This window comes from Amblyomma americanum, chromosome 7, assembly GCF_052857255.1.
Source record: "Amblyomma americanum isolate KBUSLIRL-KWMA chromosome 7, ASM5285725v1, whole genome shotgun sequence".
NCBI classification, from domain to species: domain Eukaryota; kingdom Metazoa; phylum Arthropoda; class Arachnida; order Ixodida; family Ixodidae; genus Amblyomma; species Amblyomma americanum.
The window spans coordinates 31,388,769-31,406,600 of record NC_135503.1 but is presented as its reverse complement, the minus strand read 5'-3'; the positions used below and the strand labels follow the sequence as shown (position 1 = coordinate 31,406,600).

General features: G+C 49.8%; 1 protein-coding gene and 2 non-coding genes across 3 annotated transcripts; 1 reads left to right on the top strand and 2 right to left on the bottom strand.

Annotated features, from left to right (window-relative positions):
- Positions 1–12,051: 12,051 nt before the first annotated feature.
- On the bottom strand, positions 12,052–12,123 carry TRNAQ-CUG (transfer RNA glutamine (anticodon CUG)). Its single transcript has one exon. It is a non-coding gene; the product is annotated as a tRNA-Gln (tRNA).
- An 8-nt stretch (positions 12,124–12,131) lies between these two features.
- TRNAE-CUC (transfer RNA glutamic acid (anticodon CUC)) lies at positions 12,132–12,203 on the bottom strand. Its single transcript has one exon. It is a non-coding gene; the product is annotated as a tRNA-Glu (tRNA).
- Positions 12,204–16,685: 4,482 nt separating this feature from the next.
- On the top strand, positions 16,686–17,711 carry LOC144098794 (pyridoxal phosphate homeostasis protein). The gene has a single exon (XM_077631666.1). The coding sequence runs from the start codon at positions 16,834–16,836 to the stop codon at positions 17,575–17,577; it is 744 nt and encodes a 247-aa protein (XP_077487792.1). The 5' UTR covers positions 16,686–16,833; the 3' UTR covers positions 17,578–17,711.
- Positions 17,712–17,832: the final 121 nt, after the last annotated feature.

Below are 17,832 nucleotides of genomic sequence, written 5' to 3'. Positions count from 1 at the left end.
CTGAGCCACCGCGGCGGGTGCGGCCGTAAGGTTAAATCGGTTTTTGGTGAAGGAAATGGCGCAGTATCTGTCTCACATATCGGCGGACACATGAACCGCGCCTAAGGGAAGGGATAAAGGAAGGACTCCGGAAGAAAGAGCGGCGACGAAGCGTGCGGCGCACCCACTCCTCCTCCTTGGTTGCCATGGTAATGGCGCATGCGCACAACTGGCCTTTCGCCTGTACCTCGAAATGCTCGACTGGTAGCCTAGTGAAGCTCCCGCTACAATAAAAATGTCGCAATTTACGTGCGCTGCTATAATTACTGTAGACTCTAACTGCAATGTCGCAAAGAATATAATCTCATATTAGATACCTTTAGCATAGCGGTACCGCGAGCCACCATTGCGCATGCGCAGATCGTCCTGAGGGACACGTTCCCGTCAAAGGGCCGCAAGCCTGCCGGTCGGGGCCATCAGCGCGTGCGCAAAGGGTGGGGTGCGGTACATGGTCAACGGTAACGTACGTACGCTACGCGCTATGCTAAATGTATCTATATATACATTTACCAGGACTTTTTCGTTTTAAGCCGACAGAAAGCGATAAAAGTACGCCGAATTGAATTGCGATCAGATAAATAACAAGGTATGTGTTGTGCGTGGAGCTGTGTAGCCCCCAAGAGCTGGTAGAAGGAGCGACGCGTATGTGCTGCGGGCCTTATGTGTGGCGGCCGCTACTTACCACAAAACTGATCGAGCAATTAAGCGACGGGCTCGGAAGGCTGGCGCCGGACGGACGGCAGAGGAGAGGCGCTGACTGAGGGATTGCCAGAAGGGACGCCTTATCATCCCGCAGCCATCCCAAACAGGGCCGCCAGCCTGTTTACGAAGTGAGGGAAGTCTGCGCCACAGACGCGGCTTTCTGAGGACATAATGGGCCAAAGTTACCACCTGCCGCCGGAGCGGTGACGATGAAAGAACTGTTGTGCCAGGAGAATCGATCGAGGGAAGGAGGAGGTTTTAACGCGAGTTAAGGAGCTCGTGTAGCTGAAAAGCCGGTGTCAGCGTCGGCGGCGTTGGCCGTGAGCGAAAAACCGTCCTCCTCGCACTCCTCCTCCTTCCCTTACGGCGCGGTACGGGTGTCCACCGAGATATGTGGGACAGGCGTCCTTTCCTTAAATGGCCGAACGGGCGACGGCGTTCCGTGCACACCTTGGCTACGCTGCAACACGCTGTCGCGCCTTACTCCTAAAGACGAAACTTAAGCGTCCTCCAAATTTTTGAAGGCACGCGGTGGGGGTAACCGGAGATGCTCCCTGATCAAGAAGTTGTACCGCAATTGCACATGTATGTAAATAAATTTTGTATTCGGCAATTTTAGTTTTGGAACGACTGAATCGGGAGAGCATGCTGCGCGTATGTGGTGAAACGGTGTCGCCACTGTATTAAATATCACAGTTGTGCGTTTTCAGGCAATTCTATGGTATACCAGTGCGCAGGGAGACCACTCCTCGCCAGACGTCGTCGGCTAGCCTCCATAAAGTACCGCGCATAAGCGACACAGCACACACAAAAAAATGTCGCTTTCTATCTGACGCAACGATTCAGCAGCAGTTTCATCCCTGCTATCAGCACGCAGACCACGTGATGCCCGGCCCTTTATACTCAACCCAGAGCAACAGGCCAACTGTAACATGGCAACTTCAAATAAGATGCCCCACATAACCTCTGCTTTTCCAAAGGAATCCACAGAATTGAGTATGTCCCCAGATAATTAAGACGAGCCCAAAGATTCCAAAAACTCCCACACAAAGGAGCTGAAGTACCACTGTTTTCTTACATCACATCACTTCCTTGATCAAGCACGGCTGTAATTACGACCATATATGCGCGTTAATGGCTGGTAGGAGCTGCATGGGGCCAGCAGAACTGGCAAAATATACTCTGAATTTTGACCGCACAGGAATGCTACATCATATCGCCGAAAAAAATAAAACGAAAACTGCATTCCGTAATAAACTAAAAAAAGCCAAATTTGCAAAAACTAGAAAACGAAAAATCCAACCCTTATTTATACCGCATCATGTAGGTAACGTCAAATTGTTCTGTACAGTTTAGGACAGGATGCTGTCGCGTACTGCTTGAACACGAACACCTTGGTTTGAAGGTACAATTGGGGAGACGAAGTAAAAAGTATATATTGTAATGGGACCGACAGGCGCAGCGCAGCGAAGAAGCGGACGAGTTCAAGCGGGACAACGAAGAAGCAGACGAAGTGCAGCTGGGTTTTTCGAACGACGCCTGTGAGTGTGCCCGTCGTGTCGCCGGTCAACCAAGACCAACCGACCTGTGCTTCAAATAAACGCCTTGACACTTGGTGGAGGTGCCTCGGTTCCCGTCCCGGTCCTCATCCTGGAACTTCGAAGTGGAACGCTCCTCGTCTCCGCCACCATGCCGGAAGGTCCGAGTGAACCATCGCAGCTCATCCCTGCCACCGTACTCTGTCACGGGGTGCAGCGCCAGCGTGACCCTTCTCCATTCAGTGGCACCGATGACCAAGACGTCGACGATTGGCTGGCCTCCTATGAGCGCATCAGCACTTACAATCGGTGGGACGATTCCGTGAAACTTAGCAACGTCCTCTTCTACCTAACGGACGTTGCCAACCTATGGTTTCGCAACCATGAGGCCGATCTTCCCACCTGGTCGTCCTTTAAAACGAGCTTCGCCGACGTTTTCGGCCGCCCCGCCGTCCGGAAGCTTCGCGCCGAGCAACGTCTTCGTGCTCGATCTCAGCTCCCTTCCGAGACGTTCACAAGCTACATCGAGGACATCGTTGACCTGTGCAAGCGTGTCAACCCCTCCATGTCCGAAGGGGATAAAGTCAACCACATACTTAAAGGCATAGCCGATGACGCTTTCCAGATGCTGCTGGCGAAGAACCCCACCTCCGTCGCTACCGTCATCCAGCTGTGCCAAAGCTTCGACGAACTCCGCAAGCAACGCGCATCTACGCGGCAGTCCGGCGCGCCTGCGGGGGGTCTTGCTGGCTTGGCCCTTGGTGGCTCGTCTGCTGAGCAGTCCCTGTTCATGCAGCAGGTTAAAGACTTCATCCGCGAAGAGATCGCTCGCCAGCTTTCTCTGCTGCATCACATTCCCGACCCCGTCTGCCCTCCGCACGACCTGGCGCCATCTCTCACGCCCACTATCCGTCGTGCTATTCAGGAGCAGGTCGCTGCAGTTCTGCCATCCAGTCCACCACCTCCTCCTGTGGCAGCACCGCTCACCTATGCTGAAGCAGTCACCAGTACACGGCGCTCGCCCACCTCTGCCGCCTACCCTAGCAGCCCGGCCTTTTATGCTCCACCGCCGTCTATACCCCCGCCGCAGGTCCCGGTTCGTCGACCCCGCCGAAACCCTACGAACCCCTGGCGTACCGAGGACAATCGACCGATATGCTATTCCTGCGGTCTTCCGGGCCATGTCGCACGCTTTTGCCGTCAGCGATCTCCTCGTTCTGGCGATTTCATGCGCAATTTCCGCTACGATTCCGGGCCGCCCTTGCCTAATTAATGTCTCTTCTGCCTCCTCTACACATCGCTCCCAGTACCCTACTCGCCGCTCGCCTTCCCCTCGTCGACGTTCCATTTCTCCGATGCTCCGCCGCCCGGACCCTCTCCCAGAGGAAAACTGACTGCCGCAGTTCAGGAGGCAAGAACTGCGTGTTTTGCCAACTTTTTAAGTCCTCCGTGTTCTCCTGCAAACGTGATTGCGGTGTCTGTTGAAGGCGTCCCCGTTCTCGGGATCGTCGACACGGGTGCTGCAGTGTCAGTAATTAGTGATGCTCTTCGCCGCAAACTTCGTAAGGTGACAACGCCGCTGTCTGACTTTTCACTACGTACGGCCACCTCTCAGCGCATCCACCCCATCGCAGCCTGCACGGTCCGCGTTTATATCAACGACGTCGCCTATACCATCGAGTTTGTTGTGCTGACCGCCTGCTCTCACGATGTCATCCTCGGCTGCGATTTCCTCTCGACCCACCGTGCAGTGATTGATTGTGCCCGTGCGGAACTTGAGCTTTCTCCCCTGTGTGATGTTTCGTTGCGTGACCTACCTGTGCGCTCCGCTAAGCTTCTTGTAGCTGCCGACACCGACATACCTCCCTCCTCTTCAGCCCTCGTTCCGCTCCGCCCCGACTCTTTCCTCAGCGGCCCTGTTCTTTTCACACCTACCGCAGCAACCACTCGCCATCAGCGCCTCCTCATTCCATTCGCCGTTGTCTCGATTTCCGATGGCCACTGCGCCATCTATGTCACCAACCCATTTTCTTGCCCGTCGTTTGTTCTTCGCGGCGAATGCCTCGGCTCTATTGAAGAACTGGACCCTGCTCTTGCTTCCGAGTTCTCCGATACCCGTGCCTGCTCCCCAGTTACTGCCTTAGCCTGTTGTGCGACAGCGCCCGATCCGATTTCCATCGACGTCTTTCGTCGTAACATCGCTCCCGACCTTCCGTCCGCTTACCGTGACCAAATCTTGGAACTTCTCTGCCGCTTCCGCAACTCTTTCGACCTTTCCCAGCCCTCCTTGGGGCGCGCATTGGCCGTCTCTCACAAAATTGACACTGGTACCCACGCTCCCTTGCGTCAGCGACCGTACCGAGTCTCGCCGAGCGAGCGCCGCGTCATCCGTGACAATGTTGACGACATGCTTCGGCGCGGCATAATACAGCCTTCTCACAGCCCTTGGGCCTCTCCTGTTGTCTTGGTGACGAAAAAAGATGGCTCCATCAGGTTCTGTGTGGACTACCGCCGTCTCAACAAGATCACACGCAAGGATGTTTATCCTCTACCCCGAATCGACGACGCACTGGATTGCTTGCAGGGAGCGGAGTATTTTTCATCCCTCGACTTACGCTCCGGCTACTGGCAGGTCCCGATGGCAGCGAACGACAGGCCGAAAACCGCTTTCATCACCCCAGGCGGCTTGTATGAGTTCAATGTGATGCCATTCGGCCTCTGCAATGCTCCAGCCACATTCGAAAGGATGATGGACACTATTCTCAGTGGCCTCAAATGGGAAACTTGTCTGTGTTACCTAGATGACATTGTCGTTTTTTCCAAAGATTTTCCTTCCCATCTGCACCGCCTTCAGCGCGTACTCACTAGCCTTACTGACGCCGGCCTCCAACTAAACTTGAAAAAATGTTACTTCGGTGCAACGCAGCTCACAATATTAGGCCATGTCATCTCCAAAGACGGCGTTCTTCCTGACCCTGCCAAACTTCGCGCCGTCGCTGACTTCCCCAAACCAACCACCTTAAAAGAACTTCGCAGTTTTATAGGCTTATGCTCATATTTTCGCCGCTTCATCCGAAATTTCGCCGGTATCATCGCCCCTTTAACGCAGCTTCTTGCCGGCAGCCCGAAACTTTCGTCTTGGTCCCCCGCCTGCGATACCGCGTTCAGCACTTTACGCCGCCTGCTGGTCTCTCCCCCCATCCTTCGCCATTTTGATCCCGCCTGTCCGACAGAAGTTCACACTGACGCGAGCGGTGTGGGCTTGGGCGCAGTTCTTGCCCAGCGAAAGCTTGGGTATCCGGAATACGTCGTCGCTTACGCCAGCCGCGCCCTCACCAAGGCGGAATCAAACTATTCTGTCACAGAAAAAGAATGTCTCGCCATCATTTGGGCAATTGCCAAGTTCCGCCCTTACATTTACGGCCGGCCCTTCTATGTCGTCACAGACCACCACGCCCTATGCTGGCTATCCTCCCTCAAAGATCCTTCTGGCCGACTCGCCCGCTGGGCTTTACGTCTCCAGGAGTTTGATATACACGTCATTTATCGCTCCGGCCGCAAGCACTCGGACGCCGACGCCCTTTCTCGTTCACCACTCCCATGCGAGTCAACCTCTGCCCTCGTCTGTGCCTACGAATTCTCTTCGTTCAACATCCCTGATATGCTCTCCGAACAACTGAAGGATCCTTGGATCACCTCGCTGCTAAACTTCCTGAACACTCCCTCGCCGCATCATTCGACCCGGACCCTTCGCCGCCAAGCCCAACACTTCGCCGTTCGTGATGGCCTCTTATACCGCCGTAATTACCTCCCCGACGGCCGGAAGTGGCTGTTGGTCATCCCTCGACACCTCCGTGCTACAATCTGTGCCTCTTTTCACGCCGCTCCACAATGCGGCCACGCCGGTGTACTGAAAACATATGCTCGCCTTCGTCAGCGATTCTACTGGCGAGGTATGTACCGCTACATACGTCAAGACATTCGGTCATGCACCGCCTGCCAACGTCGCAAGAAACCTCCCCACTCCACCGCCGCTCCTTTGCAGCCGTTACCTTGCCCTGGCCGTCCCTTTGACCGCGTCGGCATTGATCTTTATGGCCCGCTTCCAACTACTTCGGCTAATAATCGGCGGATCATCGTTGCCATTGACCATCTCACCCGTTACGTCGAAACGTCGGCTCTCAAATCTGCTACCGCAAACGATGTCGCTCACTTCATTCTACACAGTCTTGTTCTTCGTCACGGCGCCCCGAAAGAACTTCTAAGTGACCGCGGCCGTGTTTTTCTCTCGGACGCCGTCGAGGCCCTGCACAAGCAATGCCAAATTGTTCATCGCTACACCAGCGCCTATCACCCCCAGACCAACGGCATGACTGAGCGGTTCAACCGCACTCTGAGTGACATGCTCGCCATGTACGTTGACACCGCCCACTCCAACTGGGATCAAGCAACACCCTCTCAATGCTAAGGCCTCTCCACCGGCCGCGTGACGTCACGCCAAGGGACCGTGCAGGCCCCGCGCTCCGCGATTTCAGCGCGCCGCGCCCGTCTGCACTATTCGGGTACTGCCGTACGTAGCTGCCTTATAAGTGATTCCTTCATTTTCATTTTTGTCGTTGCTGCAGAAAAGAAATTCGCTAGTTTGTGCGCGCCTTAGGCTATCATTTTATCTGCTTTATATATTTTTTTTATTGCAGAACACCTTATTGTCAAGAAAGTTCGAGCTGCTAATACAGTTTTTTATAATAAACAATTTAGCATACGGCCGCCAATTTCGCATTATTGGTCATTATAATAAAAAATTGATTAGTTAATTTCAATTAATCATCTAATTATTAGGTTCTATCACGTACATGATGTCTGCCGTGCGGTAAAATCCATCCGCACAGACCGCACATGCGTATATCTAGTTGTTAAAGTAGAAGTTCGTGAACATTGAAAAAAAAAACACCGTCTACTGCGCATTGTGTTAGTTTTATTCTGTATTGTGTTTTGCTTAAAGCTTTCACACACAGCAATAATGACACTCACAATAATGTTGCGCTGTTGAGTATTTGTACAGCTAATCTGACCCTTACAATAAAAAACGACGAGACACCAGCAATGAAGTGTGCGCAAAGCATTTTTATTGCTTGGGAATAAAACTTACTTCTTCTTAAGCGTTGCTGCTTTCCGGGCTGCGGCCTTCTGCTGCGCATTGTCTTGTATGGCATCATTTCTTAGTTTGCAAAAGTTGTTTAGAACAACGTTGGTTGCAACGCGTACTACCAAGCGCAGGAGAGTTTGTGCAGTGTGGCCATTTTCACATGTCTCAATGTCGTGTTCGTCCAGGAGGGAAATCGTCTGTGAAATCACGACACCACGTTGATTTCTACAGGAGAGAAAATCTTCCGCGGTTGCTCCAAAAGACAACTTCTCTGCAACTAGTTTAGTCATCAGTACCATGTGAACTGTGCATGGCTGGGGAAACTTCAGCCCTCCTCTCGACAGGTTAGCTATCATGGCAGTATTTTCCGCTTCGATCTCTCGATTTTCAATCACCAATGTGCTGAAGCAAGCAGAACATGAAAGCTTCTTTAAAGCAGCATGAGCAGCGTATCCTGCAATGTAGACAATAGCATCCATGTCAGAGTGGGCGTGTGTAATATCGTCGTCGCTGACAGCCACAGAAAAGTTGCATGGGACAAGATCCTCACTTACGTCTTCAAACTCTGTTTCCTCGCGTGGAAATGTCAAAAGTTTTTGAAGACGAAGCTTCTTCTCACATTCGTAGAGCTGACGCACGGAAATGTGGTACTGTGATCCTGCCAGCTGGCGGTAACGGCCGAACCGGTCTTCTAGCGCATCCGTCTGAAATTTGCCCAGCAGTACGTACTTGAAGTGAAGTTCTTCTAAGCAGTAGCGCGAGAGTTCTACCAGAGAATAGCATGTCAGTCGCAAAGCACTGTGAGTCTCTTTCGTCAGCGAGCCACTGGTGATGTTTATTCTTGCCCAAGCGTCCAACCAGTCCACAACGCCGCTCAGGAAAGCTAACTGTGTGTCATCAACAGACCTTACAGGGTCTTGCATGCTGTCCCTTAGCCTCTGGCCTTTGCAAGGGGTCTTAACATTGACTATTTGCCACCATGTGAGGATAACGTCAATGAAAAGAGCAGTCGACTCAGCTTGAGGAATCTTGAACGCGGAACCATGTGTCCTGAGGGCATTTGAAACAAACTGATTAATGACGTCGAGAGCGAGCTTTACATTTTGCCGCTCCATTGAGGTTGGATTCACGGCTTTTGCGTTCAGTCTGTAAGCAGCCTTCACAAGCGACGTCTTCTCTGAAGAATAAAGCTGCCGCACAGCTGCGAAAGAAGCAGCTTTCATACGAGGAGGCCCTTCGGGCATTGCTCCACTCAAGTCCATTTCAGGGAAATAGAGGCATGTTCCAGGGTTTTTCTGGTTAATCCAATTGTTCCTAATGCACTTCAAGAGATGCACAGGATCGACCACGTAGAAAAGAGGGCGAGCGTTATCGGCTGGATGGGGATAGACAATGCTCACCTGAGGACTTGTAGCAAATAACGACATCATCTTGCGGTTCAGAGCATTGTTGTCCGTTATCACAGCGATAATTTTGAGCCCCATTTTCTCAACATTAATGATTATGTTCTTAGCATGCTCGTGCAAAATTTCTGCGCTCAGTTTGCTCACAGGTAATATGTGAATGACGTCCTTGTTTGCAGAAAGGAGTGATTGTACCATGAACACATGGGCTGTTGTTGCTGGTTCCGTTGAATGAACCGACGATCCTACTATTGTGCCCCCTTTGTAGTCGAAGTATGGTTTTATGTGGATCTCATCGATCATCAGGGTCACTGTCTTCTCGTGGTCTTTCATTGATTTGACTCGTTCTCGGATGTAGGAGAGACAGTGCGGTTGATTTTGCTCCACAAGAGGGTCAGCTTTGTAATTTGAGCAAACACGGCGCAGTGTGGAAGGATGGGGCAGAATGATTCTTGATGCAGCTCTTGTGAAGTGATATGCGTGAGGAGAAATTGAATTCAAAATACTGGCGAATACCAGCAGCTCTGCGCTATACACATGCTGTTTCGCGAGGAGAAGCTCTATCTGCTCAACCAGAAATTTCAGCAAAGAAGACTGTTCTTTCGTCGTATCACTGTCCTCAATGAGGTCTGCAAGCAGTGAACCGACAAACTGCAATACTTTAGTATGTTTCGACTCTTTCGTCACCTCAGGTATATTATGCAAGCCTATCTCGAGTTCTTCTAGCAGCAAGGACAGGCTGGAGGTGTCGCATACTTGAGCTGGCAGAATCCTGCCTGAAGGAAGCGACAGAAGCTTCACTCCATTCAAGAAAACAGAAAGTGACAGATCAGGGAGAACTACCAAGGCGCATTTCACATTAGGTGAAGGATCATTCTCGATGAGAAGGAACCTAACGCACTGCTCATCGACAGAAACGGTCCAGAATTTCGTGTTGCAGATTCCAGGCAACTTAGATTTGAACTCCTCGTAAGATGAAACTTTGTTTCTTTTCTGTTCAAGCTCATTAGACTGAAGTGACTTCCTCATAGCCTCCTGCAAAGCAGCGTTTTCCCTTCTTGCTTTTTTCGTCTCTGGCGATTCACTCCGTCCAGGCGTTGAGGACAAGTATTTTGGGCAGTTTGGAAAAACAGAAGGCGCAGCATCAATCTTCAACTGTAGCCTGTCACGCTTCACCTCTATTATTTTCCCTGTCAGTTCATCTTGGTGTGACAACGTCGTAATGAAGTCGCCTGCGTGGAAGTGCAGTTCACACACCTGCACGAGAAAATGAAGCAAGGCCATTCGCCATGACTCTCCATTGCCTAAAACACTAAGTAAAAAGAGTCTGAATAGTGAACAGCTTTTACATATTTACACAGCTTTTACACAAGCCTTATGCACATCCACAGAACTAAATGCTTCCTGGACAATTCATACATAAGTGTAAGAAGTGATATCATTGCCTACAAAGACAGCATGCCTTTCCGGGAGCGACAGCTCACAACTAAGATAATTACCAGCGCCTATTAAGCAATATTTCAGAGTCTTACCCTCGAATGCTCTGTAGGTGTGAAATCCTTCCGTGGAATGGCTCGCAACCAGGCTTTTCTTCGTACTTCGTCTCTTGGGAAGCAATAAACACGTACTTTGGGACCATTCTGGTAGTTCCCGCGGCACCCGGGAACACAGCACCGGCCCATGTTTCACGAAGTTGCACTCGCTACACGGCAGGCAATCAGTTTCCCATTCGTGCGCTAGCACAGGTACGCACGCCACACAAGAAACGGCCACACGAAACAGACACAGCCGTGCGAGGAGCGAACGGAAATGCACCCAACGCCAGGCTGAAAGACTCAAGCAGCAGCTAGACGCTCACTGCAAGACTGCGTTCGTGTCTGTGCTTGCCCGGGCAAGCGCGAGCACATCGAGGGAGACAACCGAGCGGAGCGGAGCCGCGCTTGGTGAGCAGCCTGACCGGACACTTGGCGTGACGTAGCGCGTGTGGAAAGGAGGGCCTGGAGAGGCCTGAAGAAAGTATTTAGAGGGTGTTGGATCAAGTGCTCCCGTTCGTCACGTACGCGTATAACACAGCTACTCAGACAACAACGGGGTTTTCTCCTTTCTTCCTCTTGTATGGCCGGGAGCCTACATCCACCATGGACACCATCCTTCCTTATCACCCTGACCCTTCCGAGACCACCTTACTCTCCGAAGCTCACCTGTATGCCGAAGAATGCCGGCAACTTGCCCGCTCTTTCACCACACAGCAACAATGGGATCAGAAGCACCGTCGGGATTCCCCGGACCCTCCAGCGTCATACCCATCTGGCGCCCTCGTTTGGCTCTGGGTGCCTTCCTCCACTCTCGGCCTCGCCACGAAACTACTGTCTCGCTTTCACGGACCTTACCGGGTTGTCCACCAAACTTCTCCGGTGACTTATATCGTTGAGCCGCTCGTTCCCTCTTCGGACCACCGTCGCCGGGGGCGCGAAACTGTGCACGTTGAGCGCCTCAAGCCTTACTATGACCCGCCCATCCTCTCCTCTCCGTAAGTCGCCAGGATGGCTCCTTTTTCGGAGGGAGAGTAATTGTAATGGGACCGACAGGCGCAGCGCAGCGAAGAAGCGGACGAGTTCAAGCGGGACAACGAAGAAGCAGACGAAGTGCAGCTGGGTTTTTCGAACGACGCCTGTGAGTGTGCCCGTCGTGTCGCCGGTCAACCAAGACCAACCGACCTGTGCTTCAAATAAACGCCTTGACAATATATATATATATATATATATATATATATATATATATATATATATATATATATATATATATATATATATATATATATATATATATATATATATATATATATATATATATATATATATATATATATATATATATATATATATATATATATATATATATATATATATATATATATTGTTTTTACGGCATGAACCGTTTTACAGAGCCCGCCGTGATCCGTCGCGTGAATGAGGTCCGTCGAAGGTCGCAGACAAATAAATGGCCAGGAGAAAGACCAGCGAACGAAAATGGAAGGCGATGGGAGAATAATAAGGGAGAAAATGTCCGAAGCGTTCTTTGTAAAGGTTTTCTTTTTAACTGTTGTATAGACCTTAACAAGGAAAAAAAAAAGACATGGGGCCCGCTGGTTTTTTCTCCATCTAATCGAATTTCTATATTCATTGACATGCATATTTCGTTTTAATGGAAAGAAAAAAAAATTAGGTCTCACCGAGATTTGAACTCGGATCGCTGGATTCAGAGTCCAGAGTGCTAACCGTTACACCATGAGACCACAATATATTCCGACGCCGGGAATCGAACTCGGGCCTCCTGGGTGAGAGCCAGGTATCCTAGCCACTAGACCACGCCGGAACACACTGACGGCGCAAAGACGGAAGTATTTCAGAGCTAGATGCGCGTCATTTTTTTTTTGCTGATTTGGAGCTATTGTATTTGCGAGGGAGAGCGGCAGTGTACACAGAAGCAAGGAATAGAAATGTATTACAGTGTTTCCCTTTGGTCTTCAGTGCGTCTTACTAATGCATGCTCATTACACGCACTGCGTCTGGTGTCTTTTTCTTTCTCTGATTCTGTTTTCATGACTACCAGTAGCACAGCTACAAATTAATGTACCAATTACAGTCCTCTCTGCATCCAGAACACAGCATCGAGTTTTTCTTCCTCGGCCGCTATCAAATGCTCGTCCCGTTAATGCACTCTTCATAACAAAAAACTGAAAAAAAAACGAGCCCCGGTCCCTTTCCATATAGCTATAACTCCTACCCCTGCACTGACTGAAATTCAAAGTTGTCCCGATCGTACAGAGGTACCATTGCAGATGTTTTGTTCATAAACATATCATAAATGTTTTGTTTACTTCTCCCTGGTTTAATTATAATCGTAATTTCAATTCTGTAGTGCCAGTTTTCTACGGACGGTTCGCATCATTTATCTGGTTGTGGCACTGTTCAGCTATTTTCTCATTTTTCTTAACTGACGTTGTTATCCTATAATGCACACATTCTGACAATTGTTTCCGGGTGTTCCGGGACACTGAAGACATTAACCGTATGTTTTATCGTAGCCATGGTGGCTATCGTGGCTTGAACGGGAAGCCTAAAAATGAGATGTGCACTGCACAAGCCACACAGCACATGCAGACTCCATGCTGCTGCGGAGGTACGTGAGCCTTTTTGTGAATCCTGAAAATTTACGTGAGCACATACGTTCGGCTTCCAGTGCCGAGTTTCCCGCCTGCATGCTTGCTTCCGTCTAAATGCAAAAACGCTTGTGTGTTATGATGTAAGTAATGGCAGCACGTCCCAAAGAACTCTAGATGATTTAATCTCAGGCTTTCCATTGCGAGTCAGAACATGACTTACCAGAACTTAACACTTTCCTTACTTCGGGAAAACAGGCAATTCCAGAATAATGTGCATAAGCCCCAGGGCTTGAAACAAGACCTTGTTGTGCATGCACATTCCAAATCAGTGACTGTCATAAATAGGCAACATAGCGCACTGTTTGAGCGGCCTAGACAGGTGTGTGGACGACCCATCACTACGTGACAGTACATTTTTTCTGACTGAGTAATTTTATCAGATCCAGATAATGAATGAGAAATTAGGGGAAAAAAAAGATTGGGATACAATGCTTTTAGCTGCCTCAAAAATGACAGGGCAGGCGGCTCCGGCGCGCTCTCCGGCGGCGCGTGCTCAAAGCAGACAAGCAGACGACACTGGTGTTTGCTTCAGCGGGCACGCCGTGACGTTGTATTTCTGCGCCCTTAAGTCAAACAGCAACAGGGGCGGTATTGTCGGTGTCTGTTCGAGGGCCGTAATATACTAACAGCGCTGCTACGCGCAGTGCGGCCTCCTTCGGAATTTGCTAGACTAAGATGGGACGCAGGTGTTTTGTTAGAAATTGAAAAAGCGGTTACAAGGGTTGCAAGGAGAAGGTGAGAAGTTGTAGCCGCTTGTTGCCTTCTCAGCTGACGCGTAGTCATAAACGCTGCGGCGTACGACGCCCGCATTCTCCTCCAGCAAATAAAACTTAGCGTGGTCACATACTCGACGAACGTGAAGGCATGTTTGCCTTCGACGAATGTCAGCAGCGCTTATCGAACGATACCATCCAATCAAAGTCATCGCGCGGGTGTCAAACAAAAGCCCTGCGTACAACCAGAAGCTACAGATCATCTTATAGAGGCCATGGAAAAGAATGCGTTTTATTTTTTACTGTGCTCAAATGGCTGAAGCGGACACCAGTTGCTCTTCGGGCTACCAGCGGTAAAGAAGCGCGCGAGAGTGCCCTCAATAGAAGTCAGGCGCACGCGGCCGAACGGGAGCAACACGCTCGACCGGTTGCCTTGGCAACTGAAACGGTGGTAATTTCTTTCCAGGCCGCCAGCACGAGAGTGGCTCCGCGGGCTTGTGACCTTTCCTGGACGCCACAAACAGCGGATTTTCCACTTTTAAATAGTCTTCCTCCGTGCCTGTGGGCCAAAATCGGCCATCTTGTCGCGGGGCTGATTTACCCAAGACATTGGGGTTTAAGGATAGTGAAGAGAAAGTAGATTTTAAGCGGGTAGAAGTAACCAAGCGAAGGTTATACGATTGGTGGCTAAAAGCAAGACAGGAGTAAAATTTCACAAGACATGGCTAGGTGGCTTGAGCCACCGCCCGATTTAAAGGGTTCAGCCGTATCCATCCATCCATCCATCCATCCATGTCAGTGCCTCCCTTGTAAACAAACGAGGTGGCGCTGCAGTCGCTAGCGAGCTCGTGGTAGGCAAAAGGTCGGGGAGTGGCGTCGCGGATAGGCGTTGAGCGCGGGTTTTCAAGGCTTGTAGGCGCGTTTCCAGTTTCTGCGAATCATAGCAATGGTCGATACTTCCAACTTAGTAATTTGTTGAAGTACACGAGCTCGCGTTGGCCACGGGCGGCCTATAAAGAGAAATAGTTTGCCACTCTATTGTATATATGGTTAGTAGTAAACATGTAGAAAGCGTTCCTGCCGTTTATTTATGCGCTAGGCATTGAATAAAACAAGTTTTGACACTCTGCACTAGTGTCACTGCACTAGTTTTGCACTCTGCACTAGGACAATAGTGAGGGGAAGCGCTGGCCTTGTTTCGTCGGAGCAGACATGCGCTCATCGTCTGCTGACATACGTACGTGTCGCGCTGTGCGAAAGTGGGGACAGCGTCGTGTCCCTGATCTCCTGTCTCGCTTAGCGCTGTTTTTAGCCGCATGACTACGCACCAGCCAGGCCTACTTGTCCTCTTGTTAAGCTGGTCGATATGGTGAAAATTTTTGATTTCTAAAATTATTTTCTTTCCTAGCCCTCAAGTCTAGTTTCGTGACGAAAAATTAAAATATTGAGTACAAATTTATAAATTACGCTTTCTAGAAGTGTGGTCGTCAAAAATTGTGAGGTAATTTCTTTGATTTCAGTGCCGCATTTCTTTGACCAAAGCGAAAGCGAAGATGCCATAAACGAGGGAATAAACTTTAAGGTTCGTTTTGTGACCCCTCACATTTTCTGCGACTGGATCACTCACCTTCGTAATTCGCATGGAAATCAAGTGATTCCATTTGTCGCAAACTATTCCTGAGACGTTGAGGAGCGTAATAAATCTCTCGATTTTTTTCCCTACACGTGCAGTACTGTGTTAGTTATTTCTAGTAAGAAACGCTTTCATGTAACTATGCATGCATAAGTACTGTCATATAGAAAAAGAGCTAATCGCGTCATCGTACAGAACAGGGCTTTATGTACATGCTGGCATAAAAAAACTGCGCACTATCTACTCAATTATTTGAGACCTTGGGGGGACTTGACGACGGTGTTAATTATAACTACCCAGAACTGCTCCAGGTATAGCTAGAAATAAAAGGAATTACTGAAACTAGCGTAGGAATTTCATATTTGCACCAAGTTTAGTTACATATCGCATGCATGAATAACGAAAACACTTTTCATTGCCGCGTCCCCTCTCAATCTCGTCGCGTGCCTGTTAATAGCACGCCTGCGGCTGCTTCTTTCCAAACAAGCTTCGCGATCATGTACTACCTCATGAAACATGACACATGCATGATGCAATGAAAAAGCATATGGCGTTTAGCACACTTAAGGTACGCTATTCTAAGCACACCAACGCGACCGCGCAAGATTGACACAACTTACCAGACTTCTTTCTACTCGAATGAAATAATTACGTCGTCATATCAAGAAACAGTTTCAAGTAATTATTAAACGTCATAAAACGCGCCATTAATACATGGTGTGCTATTAACAAAAAAACGCATTCCTTGGGGGCGAGTGAACCTGTCGGCGCCCCGTGCACTCCGGCTCAAGGTGATAAGTAGGTACGTGTGCAGCTGCATATGTCTTTTTTTTTCCTTGGGCAATTATCAGCCTACTATCCTGAAGTTCAGGTGAATGAACGCAGTAACTTGCATGCTATTAAGTGCATTGAGTGGCAGTGCCTATCGACTCCCAGACTTCGCGCCAGACAGCCAATGCCTGTTAACCAGTTTCTGAATGCGGCATTTATGCGCGAGAAACCTATCGAGGCTAATTTAATATTTTTTATGCTACTACGCGGATCCAGCAGTGACGCAGCTGGTCAATACATGCTGCTTCTGCAGTGCACAGGCTAGAAGCAGCCGCCGGTAACTGCGGCAGCTGCGGTAGGCACGGGTAAGCGGAACCTGTTTTGCCTACCATGCGAAAGTCGCTGCTAACATCAGCGCCACCGCATCTTCGTGACGTCGCGGGGTGAAGGAGGTCCATAGGCAACACCACCTAGACTTATGTTATGTATAGGAGGCGCTGGTGCTGTGTGCTGGCGGGGTGGACGGGCGATTACGGCGATTGCAGCTGTCGCGAGGCTGTTGCTGTAAGCTAGGTTATCTTTAGTACTTTCCTGCGGTCACTACTGTCTTGCGTGCTAGTGCGTTCTGCAAGTGGATGAGATTTGTGTTGAATTCGTGCACGTATGCGGATGATTATGAGTGAAGTGGACGTTGCCAGAGCTCTGAAACTTGTGCGCGAGAAGATCGCAGCGGCTTCGGCAGGCTTGCCCGGCCCGAGTCCTCGCCTCGTAGCCGTTAGCAAAACGAAGCCCAAAGAACTCGTGATCGCGGCCTACAACGAAGGGCAGAGAAACTTCGGCGAGAACTACATCCAGGAGCTTTTGGACAAAGCAAACAGCCCCGAAATACGGCGCGATTGCCCGCAGATCAAATGGCACTTCATCGGCCGCCTGCAGAGCAACAAAGTGACCAAGCTACCGAAGATACCTAATTTGTTTATGGTGGAGACGCTAGAGTCGCAAAAAATTGCCGACGCCCTCAACAATGTTTGGACATCGAGCGGCCGCCCGCCTCTGAACGTCATGGTTCAAGTGAACACAAGCGGCGAAGAGCAAAAGAACGGCATAGAACCGAGAGATGCTAGTCAACTTGTCAAGTTCCTAACGAAGGAGTGCCCCAGCCTAAAATTTGCTGGTCTGATGACTATTGGAATGGCCGAGCACGATAACACTGGACCTAACCCAGACTTCCTGTGCTTAGCGAAATGTAGGGAGCAAGTATGCAATGAATTGGGGCTCAATGTATCAGACGTCGAGCTTAGTATGGGAATGTCTGCAGACTTCGAAGAAGCTATCCGGATGGGAAGCACGAATGTTCGTGTTGGGAGCACCATTTTCGGACATCGCAACTATGCGCCTAAAACCTAGGCGCCAAGGAAGCATTCGTGTATCATTGTGTGCGCAGTGATCACGATGCCACTGCAACCGATGCCAGAGAAGCCAAATAGGTACTGTCATCAGTCACTGAAACTTGTTTTCTTAAAATAAATGCATGCCTTGTATTCGTTTCTTGCTTTGTTTCTACCAAGCTACCCTTGGTGATGTATAGTCATTCCCATTATTTAGTGCCTGCGTTTTGAAGTTCTTTAAGTTAAAGGATAGCTGTATTTAAAAGCAGTTAAG